Genomic DNA, 19,532 nt, shown 5'->3' with positions numbered 1-19,532 from the left:
TTCCTGCAATGTTTTCATATGCATATGCACTTTTCTGACAATTTTATCAGCACTGGAAGTTTTCTTTATTGGGGCTGGTGCTCCAGTGTCTGTATCTTCAGGATGTGCCAGGAGATTGCTCAGAGAGTTCACACATATGGCTCCCTGTTCTGTACTGCCAGGATCTTATTTCCTATGGTGTGTTAGTTTAGTGCTCTACTGGCTTAAAGCTGAGAGCAAGCTTCACTCACACAAAAATATTATTTGTGGAAAATGCTTTCTTGTTTGTTATATTATTTTTCTTTCCTCCCCTAAGGGAGGGAAGCAGAAGATGTGCTTGTTTTTCTAATTTCCATTTGCCTTTTTCATATCCCTTTATAGACAGGAGGAGATTGTTTGGCTCAAGGTTGCCATCCAAGCAACAGCTGTGATCTCTGATCTTACTCTTTCTTTCAGTCTGGTTCTGTAGCACAGGGCATTCATGTCAAGATTTCTTTTTCTCCATCATTAATCCCTAAGGGAAGTCAGCTTGGTATTAAAAAAGCATCACCTGTATTTTCACTGCCCTGAGGTGTCCTGGGTATCTTTTGACTTTCATCTTCAAAAGACAGCTTGGCCCATGTGGGCTCTGAAATCTATAGACTGCTCGTTGGAACAAATTATATTTCATCCTCCAGCAGATTAAAAAGGATGGATATATGAATCAGAAGAATTGCTTTGCAGGGTGGGAGGTAAAGAAGATTTGAAGTCCAAGAATGCAGCTGTCACCAAATGAGGGGCATAAATTGAGTGTCCTTACAGAAGCTATAAAGACACCTTAAAATGAATATAATGAATACTTCGTGCCTTGAGGGATAGTGTTGGTTAACCCTCTGCAGAGAACAGGAGTCCTTTATTTAAGAGCAGCAGGTCAGTAATAGTTAAAGAACCAAATCATGTGTTCAGTCTGATGAAATCATAATGTTTAGGATTAACTTAAATGTCAGTGACTGCCTACACTGATGGTTATCAGAGGAAGAAATGGAGACAGAAAGGAGAGTGTGTGAAGGAAATAAACTCAGAGAACACTGTGCATGTTTGTAGTTGGGAACTAGCTGCTGAATGGAAGGCAACATGGAAAAATTATTACCATAATTTTAATTTGCAGGTAATAACAATGATAATAGGAAAAACGTGAACTTTAATATGGAAAGACCTGCCCTGGATAACTGGCCAATAAAACTCATTTAATTCTTGTTTAAGAGTTATTAAACATAAAGCAAGAAATACAACAGACCAGGCATAAGAACAAAAGTGGTGTTCATTAGTGGAAATGTAAATTCTCTGTATTATCTATAATAGGAAGGCAATTAAATGTGGGATTAGAGAGCTGAACCATGGTAGTTATAAATAAAAATGAAGCTTTACTGGAACATACATAGAACCAACAGGTTGGGAGGGGAAGGAGTCAACTGACTGGTGCAGGAGGCCTCCATCTAGCAAAAGTGTATTTCATAATTTCTGAACTGATTTAGCAAATCTCCTTCCCATGGGACAGATTTTATCCTAACACCTTGTGTGAGGCTGGCAAACCCAAGACAGATGAGTGGTGTGGCACTCAGCTGAGGAGCAGGGTGAATAGTTTTAGTAAGGCAATCTTAGGGAAATATCCAGTTCTCAAATCAGATTGAAAAACATGAATCTGGTTATAAAGAGACAGCAAAAGAAGTTAATCCAGAATGAAATGATATAGTAACAGAAGACTGGAAGGGGACTTTTAGATCATAAAGTCCAGTCCTTCAGTAACTGAGGCAATTGCAGCATATATCTCAGTTCATAAATTTATCAAGCTTGTCTTGAAACTGCTTTGGTTGTTTGTACCATTACTGTCAATGAAAGACTGCTCTGACAGCTGAAATCTTCCCAGTTCCAACTGAAAATATATGTGCAGTTAATATCCATTCTTCTTCTTGTGCTAATGTTCTCCTTAAACTACAATGACTGTTCTTCCTCCCTCATATTTATGCCGAGACATATTTATAGAGAACAATTGTTCTCTCCCAGCCTTTCATTTGTCTAGGTTAAACAAATCAAGCTCTTGCAGTCTTCTCTTAAAACAGGCTCTTCAGGCTCCTCATGAATCCTGCAGCTTTCTTTAAATCTCCTTCTGTTTTTCTGTGTCTCCTTCGAAGATGAGTCACACCGTTCCAGGTGATGTTCCAGCAGTATCTTGTACAAAAGTATCTTCCATGGAAGCATGGGGTACAGGCAGGTACCTGTATCCAGGATATTGCTCATTTCCACTGCCACATGGCACTGATGTTCATCCTGGGATCAGTTCATCTACCCCACTCTTTGTCCTCCTCTCTAGTTTCTGACTGAGGAAGACTCAGTTTGTAGGAGATGTTCCAGCTGTTGTGTGACTTGCACTGTGACAGTTCAGTTCTGTTCCTTGAGTTTTCATGTAGCTTCCTCTTTCTGATCGGTTTGTGCCCCTCTGTGATAAAGCCTCCCTGCTCTGTGCTATCAGTAACTGTGCTCATGCATTTATATTTTTTGACCCAGGATCTTCAGTGAATTATGTCTGCTTTGAATGTGTCTGAGACATCTTCTCTATCAGGTAGTTTTACTTCAGCAGAGCCTTTAGTTCCTTATTTGTTCTGTGTATACTTCACAGTGTTTGTATTGTTCTTCACTGTATTGTGTGATCCTATTAATTCAGATTTAGAGTTGTTGGAAAAAGGAGGTGAGTGTACAGGAGTCACTGATGCCCTGTTTTAAATTTTCTCCTGATGTTTTTACTGTGGAGCTTTGGTTCTGAAGGTGGAGTGAACCCTAAACAGTGGGATGAGAGTACTCAGAGTAACTCTTCTCCTTTCCTCTTTCTTAGAGAGCTCTCTCTCAGGGCCTGTTGTAAACAAGTACATTAAAACCGGTCCTTGCTATTCCCCACTGTGTAGGAATATGGTGAGCTCTGAGGAACAGGCAGGATGATTTTTCCCCCCTCTCTTAGCATAGGGAATGATGAACTGCCTCAGTTGGTGTTGTACCTGCTGCACATTCCCTCTTGGAAAATTCACGTTCAACACACAAAACTGTGGCACCATCAGAAGCATCTGTTGCACGTGACGTGAGCGTGGAGGAAGCCTTGGAATTCTGTTGGGTGAGTGCTGACAAACTGCCTGTAAACTGGAGAGGTGATCAGCACATTACACTGCTGCACATCAGTATCTCAATGCTATTTTAATTAGGTTAGAAGAAGAGACTTAGCGAGTCAATTCTTGTGGTTTATCTCTGTTTTAAAAATCTAGCCGGGCACATGGGATCAAATAGTACATTCCCTTCAAATTAAAAAGAAATAAACTGTCTGTTTAAAAGTCCCATTACCCAAATGAACCTGCTGCTGGATCCATTAATGTGAAAGTTTTATGGAACTCGGCAGCACCGGCTGGTTTCAGCAGGACGGTTTTCATTTGCTCTTCGAAGGCGATAAGAGCTGACATGGGGTTAGGGCTGTCAGAAGGAAGAAATGTGGCTGCCTGAAGTGGAGAGCTGCCTTACTGCTGCTCCTCCCTCTGGCTCCCTGTGGGAGAGGTACTGCCAGATTTTGGGGGCTGGTCTGACCCAGAGCTGAACAGCAGTTCCAGCTCAGATGGGATGTACTTACATATTGACCCCATTCCCAGCCCATCATTTGGAGGGGCCTCCATGCTACAGATGTACCCCTAAAACCCAGCCTCTACTGACAGGCAGAATTATAACAGAAGCAAGGACTGGGGAGGTAGAAGGGGGTAGGGTTTTTTCCTCTTTGGTTGTTGAGCAGGAGAAAGGTGGATCATTTTCCTGTGCAGAGGACAGTGCTCTGCTACAGCTGGAGTGGTCCTTGTCAGTGTCACTGTTGTCACTAAAATCTGAGTTACACTGGGTTACTTAATTGAATGAGAATGGGATGGCTTTATTTTAGTAGGCACAGCCTTGAGACACAAAAGATATATTTAATAGTCATGCAAGTATTTTTTTTTTCCTGGCTCCATTCATCTTCACAGAGCCCATAAGAAGTTTATGGGCAGCATCAGACTCACAGGATTCAATTCAGTTGAGCTAAAATTTCCTGGAGAGTGCAGGGGCTTCGTGTTATCTTCAGCACTTTGAGAAAACAAGGTCAGAGGTCCAGGATACCTCTTAGGTTCCTTCATTTTTCATCTTTTATTCTGCCTTGCCTCAAAGGCAGCTTGGAGAAGGTGTAGAAGCAACATGTGCTTCCGGTACATGTCCAGAGAGGGAAAGAAAGACTTGGGGCTGTTGAACAGTAGTAATTTATTTCTAGTGGTAATTTATTTCCAATTTCCATGTGACCAAGGATAGAGACCAGTTTCCTTCTGCTTTCACAGTCCTGGGAGGTTGTACCTGCGTCAGAAGAGGACCATCCTGAGAGATCTGATCCAAGAAATCCAGTTCTGAAGGCAGTTTGTCCTGAATGTGAAGAGGGATGTGAAGCTCTCTAGCTATGGGATCTGGGGGGGCACCAAGGGCAGGTTCAGAGGATGTGCCTGCAGATCAAAGGTTGCTGGATACTTTTCTTCTTGCCTGGGGCTGGCTTTGTGTGTACAAGAAGGGAGATAAAGGCTTTAAAAAAATGAAGTTTCAAGACTTAGTCCTTATACTGACAGCTTAATCAGCTTGCTACATTATTTGCTTTCGATCTTATTGTGCCTCAGTGCCTTTAGAAGAGCTCATTCCCAGTGTTTCTTGTCTTTGGCTGCTGGATGCTGGGGGTGGGTAGTAACCGTGGCAGGCTGGGGTCTGTGAGGGCAGCAGAGTCCTCCAGCACAAGCTGCAAAACCCAGTTTATCCACAGAGACAAGAAGATCATAGAGCAGAATTTTTCCTGTGACCTCTTGGTAAATAATGAATGGCAGAGCCCTGCCTCTTTGGAATTGCTTAATTGAGGCTGACAACTCTTTGTTGTATTACAGGATCCAGCTTGTCAGGAGAATCTTAACTTATTTATGAATATTTCATTAACCTCTAAAGACTGGCTGTATAAAATCTAGCTCCTGCCAGGCCCTGTCCTGTTGATGCTGTGTTCAGTGCTAATGTCATCCCTGCACATCTATTACACCTTCCCTCTGAGCTGGACCTCGGAGTTTATTATTGGTGGCAGCAAGAACATGTTCACCAAAGGTTAAAATGCCAGGCTTCTGCTTTGGCACCAGAACTGAACATACAGTATTTGAGAGGGAATTGCTGTTTGCCTTTCGTTCTGTGACTGCTGCTGGCAACTGAAGGGCAGCACAGCCATCATCCTGAGAGGCTGAAATGGGCAGAGCAGTCTTGGCATGGCCCTGTAACCTTTGGGTTTTGGCATGAGGAGAGAGATTTCTCACTTCTTACACATTAAAAACCCACTGCTTTTTGTCACAAGTGGACCCCAGGATGGGTCATTTAGGTAGCAAGCATTAAACCTGCTCTTTTTAGCCTGTTCTTTGGACAGGGTTTGGGGAACAAGACTCCTTGAATGAAGGCTCTGCTCCTTCCCTGAAGGCAGCTGGGAGGCTCTGTCAGGAAAGCTGCTGCTTTTCCATAGCTGGATCCCTTGCCCCATCCTCATATTTCCCACCTCTGGGAGTTCAGAAAGCACCTTGAACAGCAAGCTCTGCTGGCCCCTGCTGACCCTCCCTCTCCCTGCCAAGACATGCCGGAAAACAGTGCTCCCAGCTGTAGTGAACTGCAAAATTGGGCTGGAGCTGCACTGGGAACGAGAGAGCTGTTCCTAAAAGCGTGTTGTAAGTAAAAGTACAGGCTGTGTGTTGTTCCATGTGAGTGAGAGAAAGAAGATTAAGTTCAATTTTCAAGTTTAGCACTCAGTGAAGGCTCCTCTGCTCTCTTGCAGTATTAAGCAGGATTGATTCCACTGTATTCATGTTAGAAAACAAAGGAACAAAAATGGATGTTGGATTCCTCTTTCCCCTTTGATCTTCCTAGGTGCTTGGTAACTGCATAGATTTTTCTCTGACTGGTTATTATAAGATGATTTTTCAACAAGTAAACTGAAGGGGGGAGTGAGAGGTGGGATTACAACTCCTGTTTGATGAGAGTTGTTGAGTGAGTGCTCCGGAAACTCCTCGAGGCTATATTTTCAGGAAACAAACTGTATTCAGGCTTTGCACGAAGGAGGTATGACATCTTTGCAGATTTATTTGTTGCTTTTCCTGCGAATTACAGCTGCTACAAGACTTGATTCTAGCAAAAATGCCTACTCCTGTGTGAAAGAAATGGCCTGTGTGATGCTCTTCTTGAGAGCAAACAGCTCCATTGCGCCTGTGCCGCGGCCGCACTGGACAGGGAAGCGACACATTCAGTCTGGCACCTTGACAGGTTCCCTAAAGAGAGTCTTATTCTGTGTTTTGCTGTTCTAACCAGGAGTAATGGGTAGGAGGTGTCAGCCAGTTAAGGCTAATTACTCCAGAGTTTCCTTCTCTCAGTGGACACCAGCTGTTTTGCTCTCCCTGGCTGGGAGGAGCTTTCGGTAGTAATTAAAGGAAACAGTCATCTACACACTGGTGAAAGTGGTGGAGCGAGGCTGATAACAGCAGAGAGCTCTGAGCTGAATGAACATGGAAATGAGATGATCCTTCTTCAGAATGAGCTGTTAGAGCAAAGAGAGGGGTTTTGGACGTGAAACTGTCAAGGTGTTTTGCCATCACTGCAGTGGCAGTGAGGTCTCACAGCAGCGCCCGGGAGCGTGGGCACGACAGGCTGAGAGGAAGAGATTCCTTGTCTGCTCCTTTCTCGGAGTGAGGGTTGAAATATGTAATTATACTTGAATAAACTCATAGGTTTAAATTAACGTCTCCAGTTCCCTTGCTTGGTATGTCTCTTGCACAAGATATTTGCTCTTCTTCCCTGTGAACTTTCCAGGGTTGTTAATCTTGAGCTCTGAGGCAGCTTCCATCCGGCTGAAATGTCCAGTAGTGTTTATTTCCAAACTCACATCTTGTACCCATTCCAGGCTACCAAAAAGAAATAAATAGAGCATATAGTGGGGGAAAAAGAGGAAGACAAAACTATTGGTACCCACGTGATGACTGGTGTTGCACTGTTGACATGGGGTCTGTGCTGGGGCCCAGGGCAGTTGCCTCCAGATGTGCTGTAGCATCAGCAGAGCATCTGTCCTCAAAACAGAGGAATGGGCTCCTTCCAGAGCAGCTGTGGGTTTTGTATATTCACCATATACTCCCCACCTGTGAAAAAGAATCATAGAATGGTTTGGGTTGGAAGGGACCTTAAAGATCATCTTGTTCCACCTCCACCCCCACCCCCCCTTGATCATGTTGCAGGGACAGGATACAGAGATCACAGAATATTCTGAGTAGGAAGGGATCCACAGGGATCAAGTCCAACTCCTAAGTGAATGGCCCATACAGGGATTGAACCCACAATCTTGGGGTTATTGGCACCAGGCTGTAACCAACTGAGCTGATCTCAGAATAGATGAACCAAGGGAGGTGGGTGAGTGGGGAGGATCAGCAGCTGGTGGTGTTGGGATGTGATAAAGTACTAGAGAGAGGCAGGAGGCTGAGTCTTGAACTAAAGGTGTGTCATAGGTGTTTAAGGAAGATATTGTTGGATGGGCTGTGCAGGAGGAGGCAGGGGCTTTGGAGGGTGTTATGTGATGAGGATTCCTTCTTTGCATGCTTGCAATTGGGCAGGCAGCTCAGGCTCATGGTTGATGCTGCTCATACAAGAGTGTGGTAATTTTGAGACCCCTGTGGCATCTGCCTTATTTTGCAGAACAAACTGTTTTCGTGTAATAGCCTGTACCGCTGTGATTACACATGGAAACCCTAGGATAACTGGTTTAAATAGGGTGTCTGTGCATTCTTCCTCTTGTTTCTTTGCAGAAGGGCTGAGTTTGGCTCACTGAGCCCGTCTGGAGTTGCACCAAGTTGCGCTGGTGCCACACAGTGTGGAGGGGAGGTGTTGGAAGGAAAGCTGTGGGCTGCCTGCAGATTGGGAATCAGAGGGGAGAGGTGAACGCTCGTTAGGGCTCCCTTGGGATAGATGAATTAGTTAATGACTATGCTGTGCTTTGAAAATGCAAATGCTATGTCAGAGCTAAGTCTGATTATAATAATCAATCTTCCTTTGGAGAGGGTGCTGGAGATGGGGAGGGGAGAGAGGGATGAGACTGGCACTGAATTTTTAGATCACAGATCTGCATTTCTCCGCTGTCGTTAAGGAACCCTGATGTTGCCTGAGAGGTCAGCAGGAGAGGGGAGAGGCAAAAGGTGGGTTTGGGAGGAATCACCCATGCCAGGCTCCTTGACAGGCTGAAGTTAATTTTGTAATTCTTTTCCTTATGATTGTCCTGCCTGGAAAGGGAGGGGCTGTCATCTGCTCCTGTGTGTGTGCTACCCCTGCTAATAGGAAAGATAGAAACTGCCTCATAAGCAGGATCCTCCAGGGATGGGAGAGAGAGGAGGGTGGCTGCTGCAGACGTCCAGTGCTGACAGCTCCTTCTCCCTTGGCACTTTATTCGCTTATAGCAAGCGTTCCTAGTAATTACACCTCTTAATTTAGGAGAGCGAGTGGGAGAAAGGAATATAAATTTGTGTATTAACTTTAGAGATTGGAAATAGGGCAAGCGAACCTTCTCTCTGGGAGATTATATTTGGAAATGAAATAGAATGACATTTGGTATAAACTTGAAAAATTGCTCGCTTTTTACTGCAACAGGAGGAGAAAAGCCACAATCCAGACTGTATTGGAGAGAAGCAGAAGTCAGCATATGTCCATTTCCCAGTGTGCGTGTATCTACAATAATATATATGTATGAGTACATTTTTAGGGAAGTGTTTGCTGAAAGGTTGCTCCTAGCCCTGTCTTCTCAGAGATAAAAAGCACAGCAAGTTTGTTACAGATGGTGGAACCCATAGAGACTGGCGACTCTGATCCAGCCAGCCTTTGCCTTTCGAGAGGAAAAAAAAGAAAATGTATTTTTTGCTTCATCCAAGTGGGAAATAGGTAGTTCTAAACCACTTTTTATTGAATATCTGATTTTCTTTGGTTTTATTGCTTTTGTTTCACAATGGCATCGAGGATTAATTTTCCCAAGAAAATGTACCAACTAATCCTGGGCTGCTTAGCCTGTTTCTAAATGGCAAGTAATACTTTGGTTTGCAAGTAATGTCCTACTTTTTGGAGAAGAGTAAATTTCACTAAGAAATCTGGTGAGGCTTAGTTCTCCCCATGTGTCCTTCTCTGCAGATGTTTTGGGCAAGCAGCCCTCCAGAATGCCAGTGGGATGGGCGTATGGAAGAGGTGGTGCTGCTTTTGCTGACCAGAATGATCTCTGGAAGTGCTCAGCATGGTGCCTTACTGCCATGTGGTACTGCTGGACACCCAAATTAAACTCCCTGGCGTTCATGTATGTTTGATTTCTGTCCTGATGCTGGATTTATAAGCTTATAGACAACACCAGGCTTGCTGTGCTGCCTTGTGGGAAGAGAGGCAAATAAGATCCTTAGTCACTGCTACATCCTATGGAGAGAAGCACAAATAGCATCACTGTTGTATGAAGGTCCTCAAACCTCGGTGTATGGGTCATACTCGGGGTCCCATTTCTCTGTTCTTGTCTATTTTAGTGTAAACTCTTCCTTTCCAGGTTTGCTTGGTTTTCATACACTTGAAATATTTATGTTTTGAAATGGCTTCTGAATTGTGTTGAGACTTGTAGTCAAACACAACCTCTCAGTTCACCTTTCCACGCCAGCTCTGTGCAATTCAGTTCTATTTATCGCTGCCGTTCAAAATCAGCCCTTTTGCTGAGGAAGGCCTTTCAAAGGATGTTGCATCAGCCCATTGTTAAATAAACCTTTAGACATTTATAATGGATTCAGCATTTCCTGCTTTTTACAGTTCCAAGAATGCTGAATGACGTGCAGACACACTTCATCAGGGTAAGATTGCTGTATCAGCCCCTCACTAAAATGCACTCATTATTCAAATAATAACTGTATGTCTCCAGCATGTGTTCTGTGAAATGTGTGTACATGATGTGGGCGAATAAACCAGCCCCTTTTTCTTCATCATGCAAATCCTACTTTAGCAGTGAGTTGAAATACTTTAGATTTTGGGTCCTTTATTACCCAAAATGGGGCACCTGAACAGAGATTTGATCATTATTTTGGGCAGTGTGTTAAAATTTTCAGAAGTTCCTATATGTTGTTGTCAAGGGAGGGCTGATTTGACCTGTGATAAGCCTCATTCTGAAGATGGAGTGTGGACAGCAGTGGGCACTGGGATGCTCTGGAAAGGTTTGTTTCATCAGTGCTGAAGCCCATTGGAGTTGAGTGTGAGGAACAACAGGTCAGTGGCATTGCAGAGGTTCAGGGTACTTGGTTTGGAGGGGACAGATATGGGTCAGAAATGACAAATGGCACAAATATACCAAGAAAATCAGGTCTCTAAAGTAAAGTTTTGTTTCATCTAGCTGTCAGGAGATAAATTTATAATTTTATGTTTCACCTGTCATCTCATATTTCTTTAAATAATTGCTACAGAAGAGGGAACGAACAAGGAACATATTTCTTAACCTGCTGTGGGTGTTTGCTATGTCATTAACACTTGGAGGAAAACCACCTTCTTGGAATCCTGTCCAGGCAGGTTTAAAAGTAATGCTGAAAGAAGAACGATATTTCATATAATTAAACACTGGAGGAAATTCCATCCATACTCTTCCTTCCTCTCTTTCTCATTTGATAAATAATGATGGCAGTACTTATTTTGGAAAAAGTATTTACATTTCATCTTTTGGGACACTTGCATATTGTGGAAATGGATGTTCTAAAATTAGTCTGTATACTGTGTCCTGATCACTTTGTAGTGAGAGCAATAAAGCTGGGCTGGAATTCATGCTTATGAAGTGAAAGAGAGTAGAAAAGGATCAGGATAAATGAGATAATTTTAGTTTGAGAGCAAGAGGCCCCAGTATATTCTGAGAAGAGAACAACACATGCTCAAAACATTAAGTGCCTGTTTTTGTGTTTTATTTACAGGTTATGGGCTCTGATATTCCTCATTGTTCTGCCTTATCTAGTGTCATAAAAACCTTGGATAACTTTTTAAAACATTAAAATAATAGCTTAGTTTCTTTTCGAGTTGCTAATGTGTTCTGTACAGTGGGGATATAATTGAGGGTCTGATCCTGGGTGATATTATCCCTGAAGCTCCTGCAGATGTTGTAGGTCCTTAGGTCCCTCTTTGTAGCTTCCAGGATAAGAGTTGCAATGCTGCATTTTGGGACAATGTTCCCTCTCTGCTGTCAGTGCTAGTTAAAAGAATAAGATCAACATAAAAGAGAGCTGAAGGATCCAAGCCTGACCTGGGTCATTTGGTATGGAATGGGGGAATACAGCAATGAGCTGTAATTTGAGCAGCCCTTTTCCCCTCTCTGCTGGGTAATGGCTTCTACTAGTTTAATGTATTCAAAGTAATAAAAGTTTAACTCAGCTAGTTATGTAAAATTATTGATAAAAATTGGAAGAGTTTAGACAGGAATAGTGAGTTGGTTCAAAAAGCAGAAAATGCCTGCTGGAAGTGGCATCTGGTGAGCAAGAGAGACCAGGACTGGAAATTAATTGAGGAAATTAGGAATTAAACAGAGAAAACAGTGAGAGGGGTTTGGGCCTTCCTCTCCTTATCCCTTCTTGAGGCTGTTCTTTGGCACAGATACTGAGAGGACATGTGGACAGGAATGGACAAACTGCCACTGTAGTGAATTGTTGCATGCTCATCACCCAGTCCTGGAGCTGTCCTCAGGCTGTATCAAAGGGAATGATCTCAGGAACCTCCTCACCTCTTAGGCTTTATCAACAAATTATTTTTTGCTTGGTTTTACCATTCTCTTCGTTCTTGTTTTGTGAAGACCTATTTGCCTGCAGTGTGTTACCTTCGCAAAAGCAGAATTGGATCCCAAAAATAAGCCACTCCATCTCATCTTAACTGACTGTTTTTGTCCTGGAGAGGACATAAATAACATTTTTAATAGCTTCTATGAGATTGGTAGTAAGAGATGTTTTCCTAACCTTTGTTAGGGAGGAAAGCCTAACAATTAAAATAGTGTCTTTCGAATGAAAGATTTAATACATTGGCTGTTTTACTTTCTTTTTTCACAAGTGGTTAGTGAGCTCTGAATGGCAATAATTTCCTGTGGCTCAAAGTAGTTTTAATCGTAGTTTTAATCTGGGAAGGTCCATGTCAACATCTCACTGCTCGAGCCAGTTTCATCTGCACTGAGATCACTGCGCCCTCCTCTCTCTTCTCGCCTTGGGCACATCAGGTTTTCAGTCCGGGTAGTTTTGGCGCTTGTAAATTGGGAGGACACAGAAATGACATGAAATGCCCTTACAGTCCATGTGCCCTTCCTTGCTGGTTCTCCTTCAACAGCTTATTCTTAGAAACCCAGCAGAGTCTCACCCTGCCTTGCTGAGCATACCTGGCACTAATTTGTCACCACTGGGCACCAGGCGAGACCCGCGCTGACGCTTCACGGCAGCGCTCACTCGAGCTCGTGCGCATTCACTCTCCCGTCTCCTTTTCCCATTACACACTCCATTTTTTCCCTCTCTGCGCAGCCAACACGGGAGACCCCAAATCACAGCAGATTACTTGCCTGCCCCTCTGTCCCTCCTCCCCTGAGAAGGTGGCTGTGATTTATCTGCTCGTGTGGGTGAGCAGGTGGCAGCAGGACTCGAGGCTTAGCCAGTGATAAATAATGTACTCACCAGCCCTTCCATCTTCAAATGCTGTCTCACACATCTCAGAAAGCAGCCCAAAACTCCCAATAGCAAACACATCCAGGCTTCAGCAGGCACGGGAAACAGGAAGCATAATGAGTGTTTTCCTGCTAGAAGAAGGTTGGAATTGAAGCCTGCTCTTCATCCCAGTACCTTTTATTCACATTCCTGGAATTATCGGGTGTGCTTGCTTTATCCCCAGCCATCTGTGATGGGCTGAGCTGGGAGAGATAAGCTCAGTAATCAGAAAATTGAGGGAAGCATTTCTGGCTGTGATAATCTTATCAGGCAACTAATATACATTCACATTTGTACAGCCTGATGATGCAGGTGGGCCTTTGCTTATTTTTTATTCCTGGATGTTTTTTTGACAGGCAGGGGGAGAATGCAGGGCTTCAGGCTGCCAGGGGGAAATTTGGTTAAAACATCTTTTCGACCCTCTCTCTCTTCTGCTCTGTTCCTGTGGTGTCAGAAAGGGGAGGGAGAATAATCCAAACATCCATTTTCTGCCTTTCCTGCTAACAGTTCTGCTTTGCTCTGCCTGTCTCTTCTGGTAAGCACGGAAGAGTGAAGAGGCAGTATGTCAGAATTTCGGTTCTGGCTGAGTAATATGACTGCCTGTGTCAAGATGCTCCTTTTCCTTGTAAAATTGAGGAGTTTCTGCAAGAAGCTTGCAGAAGTTTGCCATTGCAATGTGATTTTGCTCTGCAAGTCTAATCCATGCTGTTGCAGGGAATGGTGAATTAATGGATTACTTTCCTGATGCTGAGCACTGAACTCTCTGTGGTCATAAGTTTTGCATCTATAATTAAGTCTGGATTGCTTATTATTTTCCTCCTGAGTGAAAAATATAGTTTCTGTCAATAGATTTATTAGGAGAATTAGCCACCAGGTGGTAAAAGACAGATGACAAAAGGAAGTCCAGACTCTCAAGGATGAGTGTGAAGAAGGTCTATGCTGGGAGAAGGTGCTGGAACAGAAGTTTGAGTATCCTCTAGGTAGTTTGTCTCTGCTTACACTTCATAATAAATCATTTTCTAAGGGGTTTGGAAACAAGTAACATATGGAGTTTATCAATTTGTGCGTTGTCTTGATTGCCGAATTAGGGATCCAGATTGCTACAAGTCAGGGAGCCTGGGAATGGTAGAGTCTGGGTAAGAAGTTCTCATGTCTGTAGAGTTCTGAAGTACTTTCTTGTGAGTTCCTTCCCAAACAAAGCCAGAGGCAGAAAGTATTCTTAATTGTTTGTTCAGCCAGAGCCACCTGAGCAGCTGGAGCTAGAAGTATATACTGGAGAGTGCTGGAAATATTCGCCAGTCTTTTGGATTCAATATATGTGTCTTGGAGTTGTCTTGGACAAGACAGTGTAATCCTGTGGTTTGTGTCTTCTGGGGAGGAATTGAAGCTAAATGAGCTTGAACTGTCAATACTGAATCTCAGGTACCAACAAGCTCCTAATGCCACACAGAGTTTTCTGCATCCCATTATCTGTGGGGAATGATAGGAGAAATATCTGTAAGAGAACCAGAAGCTTTGCTAGTAAAAGTCAACTTTCAGTGCTTCATCTACCTTAGAGAAGATGTTGGGGAAGGCAAAAGGGATTGCAAAGGGAAGCAGGGTTAACTGAGGTTTTGTCATTCAACATGTGAGAAGTTGTGCTTCACATCCATATTCTGAAAAAACTCTGATCTCTGCAGAACATTGTGATTCCCTCCTCCTCCCTTTGCTGTTCATGTGTACCCCTTGCTAGTGCTGGAGGAACTAACACCTTTTCTCTTCTGCAGCTGGAGGTGGAGATGAAGGTCCTGAAGTCTCAGCAGAGCACAGCTGAGCAGAGCACTGTCATCACCAAGGAGGAGGTGGACACGCTCAGGTAGGCAAAACAAGGGGAAGGCTGAACAGATTCTGCTATTTTCAGTGGAACTAATGAGAAGGGAAATGCCCAGGGTAGTTTCACAGCCTGCTCTGGTTATTGTCATCTCGTGGTAGAGCACCATGTACAGGACCTACAATGCATGAAATGTATGTTTACAGACTGCCCGTGTTCATAGGCTGCCTTGTGGTAGCACTGATCAGAACATGTTTTCTGTGTATTCCTGAAGTAGGATGCTCTTTTCCCAAGCACACTTTTTACTTTTCTCACCAGCTTTTATGGATGTGAGAAATCCATGAAGCATTAACAGAAACCCTCAGCCCCTGATCTGTCCTGCATTCAGATATTTTATAAGCTTTGCTATCTTTTGGGAGGCTTCAGGCTCTTCTCTTTTAGTGTTTGGGGTCTCCAGCTGTCAGTTAATTCATAAGACTGGCTCTTGCATCACTATTCCCCCTGTTGACTTTCTTTCCTGTGGAAACAGCATTGCTGTTTGGTTCTTGTTTTGACCAAATCTCGACTGTAAATACAGGATCTGTTGGCATCTGTGTGAAGAGGTTTAGAATCCAGCTTTTGTACTACTGATGCATGTGTAGCACTGGAGATAAAAGAGGGATGTTTCCCCTTGTGCATTGCTGTAGATGGCAGAGAGGTACCTGTTGTGATTCAGTGAAAGAGAAGTTACAAAACAGCATTTCAGCAGAGGATACATGAGCATTTACAAAAGCTACAGTGAAGCTAGACAACCTTTCCATGTATTTATTGAAGCATTTATGGCTTCCATTGCAAAGCAGGTGACACAATAAATACTGAGAACAGAAAAGTTCATCTGTTTCTGAATGTTTAATGAAGTTCCTTTTATTTAAGCTGAGAAAATCAGATCTTGACAGGCTGAGTTTTTTATTCTCAGCTGATGTAAGACTTTGGCTGGAGTTTTACTTCTTAATTCCTTTATATTTTCAGCTCCATCACAATAAAGCTTGACTGCCTCATAGGACTGAAAGCAAGATTTTGCAGCAAGCAGAATCCTGCAGAAAGCAGAAATTACTGGCCTGTATGTTATGACTTTGCTCTTGTGCTTTGCCTCTGGAGCTTGTTTTATGGCTTTGAAAGCCCAGTTCCATAGCAGGAGGGAGGTGTTTGAAAATAACACATGTTCAGCTAAGCTATTCCAATACATTTTAGGGCTGCACACCTAATCTTAGGGACTCACTCCTATAGTTCCCTCAAGGTGCTGTAATAGTTCTGGAGGCCCAAGGCATACATCTCCTTTTTTTATTCTATGATATGTTTGAGTTCTGGTAAAGAATAGTACACTATGGCTTCCCTTTTTCAAGGAGATAAACCTGTCTCCATTGGCTTTTCCCTATTGTGGAGGTTTGTTAGCTCATTCAGTTTTTTCCTTTGCTAAGGCACACTGGACCCTCTGAAACCTGAGGTTTACACTGCTGCAGGAGTATTCAGCACCTCCTTAGCAACATTAAACTTGTCCTTCCTGATTAATAACATACCTGTGTGTCAGCAAAGCCAGCAGCCTGTTTGCTGTCTTCTGGGAGCTGCAGGTTTGCAGAGTATTTCTACAGTACCTCCTCAGTCTCTTCCTCCCTGGTTGGTATTGCTGCAGCACCCTTTCATCTAGGAGATGTTCAGTCTCTTTATTTTCCCCTCCAAGACTCGTTATTTGGTGTTTATCTTCCCTGAACAGCGTTTGCCATCTATTAATTGAGCAGCTTCAGGGACAGCGTGTGTAGGGGGAAACAGCTGGATTACCACATAGTCCAGGATCACTCCACATTGTGGCAGGCTCTTGGCAGTGGGGATGGAGATGTCTGGCTCTGCCCTGAACTAAAATCTATTTCCTAGGTAGGCACAAGTGAAGCTTGCAAGTATCCCCTTGTTACTGGTTTGTGGTGTTTGCTTCTGCTCTTAACTCTTGCCCTTAACTCCCCTAGATAATGTTTTCCTCTCATTTTAAAGAATTTCTTTAACCACTAATCTCGTCTCTCCCCTCTTTTCATGAAGTGGTGTTAAACCTTTCACACAAAGTATGTCTCAAACAGAGGCTGATTCCCAGTGCAGTGTTTGATGGTGCAGAGCTGTTCCCCAGCCCTGGGCTGTGCACTGTTTCAACAAAGAGGCCAAGTTTCTGCAGTTGTTTTATGTTGTTATTTTGTCTTTTTTTCTCTCTCCCATTTCAGTACTGCTTGCTCCTGATGCTGTGGATGCACAGCAGCCACAGTCCCACGTTCTAGTTCTAGACTGCTTTTTCTTGTCATCTTTTACTGAACCACTTTTCGTTGTTATGGCTGATTTAAATACTTGTCCCAGGCCCTGATGCTGGTCATTAAGCTACAGAGCTGTTCCAAAAGGATTTGTTTGATTTTGATGACCCTTTGCACTGCTCAGCTCTAACATGAAATGACTTGGTGCAAGGCATTCTCTTTCTGCTATAACTCTCTTTGCTGGAGCACTATAAGCCAGTCCTTGCTCCTTTTTGCTTACTGTTGGCTACTATTACTGCTTCAGGTGTCTCTTCAGACTCTCAAGCACTTCATTCAGCATTGCAGAATTAACTCCATAAAGATTTTTTTCTTATGTTTCTTGACTTAAGCTATCAAAAGATGTGGTTGGACTTTACTGTGCATTTTCTGTGCATTGGACAAGAAACTGGGCAGGGTCCTTTTTTCGTAGAAGAGGCTCCTTCTCAAAGGAACACAAAATCAATCACTATATTCTTCCACTCCTTTGGGGTTCAAGAGTGATGTGCTGTGATCCACAGCAGAACACTTCTCATGGCTTGGCTGGATGTGTCCTTTCTGTACAGCAGCAGTGAAGTTGGTAGCTGTGATTAAAGCACAGAAGGGGTTTGGAGGAGAACAGAGATCAGAATGGGAAGGGATTAGGTCTGCTCTGCTCATCTTCCTCTTGTATCCTCTGGGCCTCAACAGGATCAGTTGCCTCAATGTTACATAGCTGCTAAGGAGAAGTGACCAACACAAGCTCCACTGTTACTCCTTTCTTCTACAGACCACTGCCAGAAACTAATTCTGGGAGAAAACAGGGGTAAGAATGCACATTTCTAGATTGGAAAGCGGGGAAAGAAATGCCACATCTTATGAAGGAGTTATTTCCATTTCTGTAGTTTATTGTGGTCTTTGAAATCCCATAAACTACAGTGCAGTGAGCCCAGACTCACCCGTTAGCTGCTCCCCTGAGGAATGTGAAAAACAGAGGAAAACCAGCAGAAGCCAGCGAGGGGAGTCTGCAGAACAGGACTGGACTGAGCCTCCAGGCATTTCCATTTAGACCCCGTGGTTAGGAGCTAACTTCTGAAAATAAAAGCAGGAGAGACATAAAGGAGAAAAAAAAAATCCATATTAATCCTTTGAATTTGTATTCACCCGCTGTGAGTGAATGAGAGCTTTTAAAAATATATCTTTTGTCTCATTTTTCTTTAGTATGGAAAGTAAATTTTCAGCCAGAAACTTGAAAGACTTTATCAGTTTTTCCTCCTTCTCTTGAGAACAGAGTGCTCTTTCGTCAGAGCTTTTATAACTTTAAATGTGAAACTCTCTCCCAGCATCATCGTTTCTGAAGAGACAATAAAAGCCAGTGCTAATGCTGTCATTTCTCACACTTCTTGCTGCTCCCTCTGAAATCATATTTGTTTATATTCTGCAGATCCTATTGAAAAGAAACAGTGGTCAACCTGTTGAGTTCTTGCACTGTGGGAGCATTTAGGCATTAGCAGCTTTAAGAGGGAAGGTGATAACTGCGCAGAAACTAGTATTTCATAGTCTATAAATACAAGGAATATGTTTGGAAAGAACTTCACCTAAGACTTAAGTGGCAACAGCTGAAGGACCCTTTCAGCTGGAACAAATCTGAACTTTTTCCTTCTGCTGTCAAACTGCAACCCCAGTAAATCCTAAATGTTTTCTGTGGATTTAGTGACTGGGTAGAGTTACAGTAATTCAAAAGAAATTCATGTCCTTGCCAATGCCCATTAGTCACACTTGCTGGAATTCTGTCTGCTCTGCTCCTAACACCATCTCAATGCCATCTGGATCCCTTAATAGCATCTTCCCAACACATACATTTTCTGCTCCATTCAATAGTTTCCTGTTCAGCAATAGCTTTTCCACATGGCCATGTCCTCTTTGCAGATGGGGCCTCCATGAGGCATGTCCTTGTTGGTGATATCCACGCTGCTCCACAGGCAATCACATAACACAGCTGAGAGCATTAAAAACAAATAAAACAAAGATAAAAGGGTGATGGGGGGCAGTTTTCACCAGTTAACTCCACTGAAGAGGTCTGGACTGAGAGAGACTTCTGGAGTGCCTAGATGCTGTTGAAAATCAAACAGATTCCCCCCTTTTTTCTTTCTAAAATAGGAGCAGCCTTGTCTCATGATCTAAGCACTTTTTATACAGATGGAACACACACGTTGGGATGTCTCTGATTCTCACAAGTGTCACTGCAGGAGACCTGAAGCTGTAGGTTGTGGTTTGTTTTTTTTTTCTTCCTGCTTGTTCCCTCTTCTAATTTGAGCTAATGAAACATACAGTGGAGGCAATATAAAGCTTGGCTTTTAAAAGTGGGAAAATCCACAAGTCTGAGCAAATGCCTATGAATCTCTGTTCTTGCACTGAATTTGATCTTCTGAAAGGTTGTGGAGGTGTCTTGAAATTCCTTGTGCCTGTGGAGTGATTGCCTCTGGGTTAAGCTGTCTGCATCTGATGCAGGAAAAGTCTTCGAGAAATGTGAACAGATCTTTGCTAGAGTGTAAATATTTTATGTTTTCAAAACCCTGTGTGGAGAAATTCCTGAATTCTCCAGAGATTAAATCAAATGTTTTTTGGGTTTTTTTTTTCCCTTGTATCACAAAAGTTGAGAAT

The 19,532-nt window shown here is 43.1% G+C and overlaps 1 protein-coding gene across 4 annotated transcripts in view; it reads left to right on the top strand.

The window, feature by feature from the left end:
• MAD1L1 (mitotic arrest deficient 1 like 1) overlaps window positions 1-19,532 on the top strand; it is a 354,867-nt gene that overhangs the window by 173,622 nt on the left and 161,713 nt on the right. For all 4 annotated transcript variants that reach the window (XM_064673155.1, XM_064673156.1, XM_064673158.1 and 1 more), the window contains one exon: window positions 14,543-14,631. In XM_064673155.1, coding sequence (XP_064529225.1) covers window positions 14,543-14,631 — 89 coding nt within the window. The remainder of the gene's footprint in view (window positions 1-14,542; window positions 14,632-19,532) is intronic.

The sequence above is a fragment of the Pseudopipra pipra genome, chromosome 16, assembly GCF_036250125.1.
Source record: "Pseudopipra pipra isolate bDixPip1 chromosome 16, bDixPip1.hap1, whole genome shotgun sequence".
NCBI classification, from domain to species: domain Eukaryota; kingdom Metazoa; phylum Chordata; class Aves; order Passeriformes; family Pipridae; genus Pseudopipra; species Pseudopipra pipra.
This window is presented reverse-complemented; position numbering and strand designations above follow the sequence as displayed.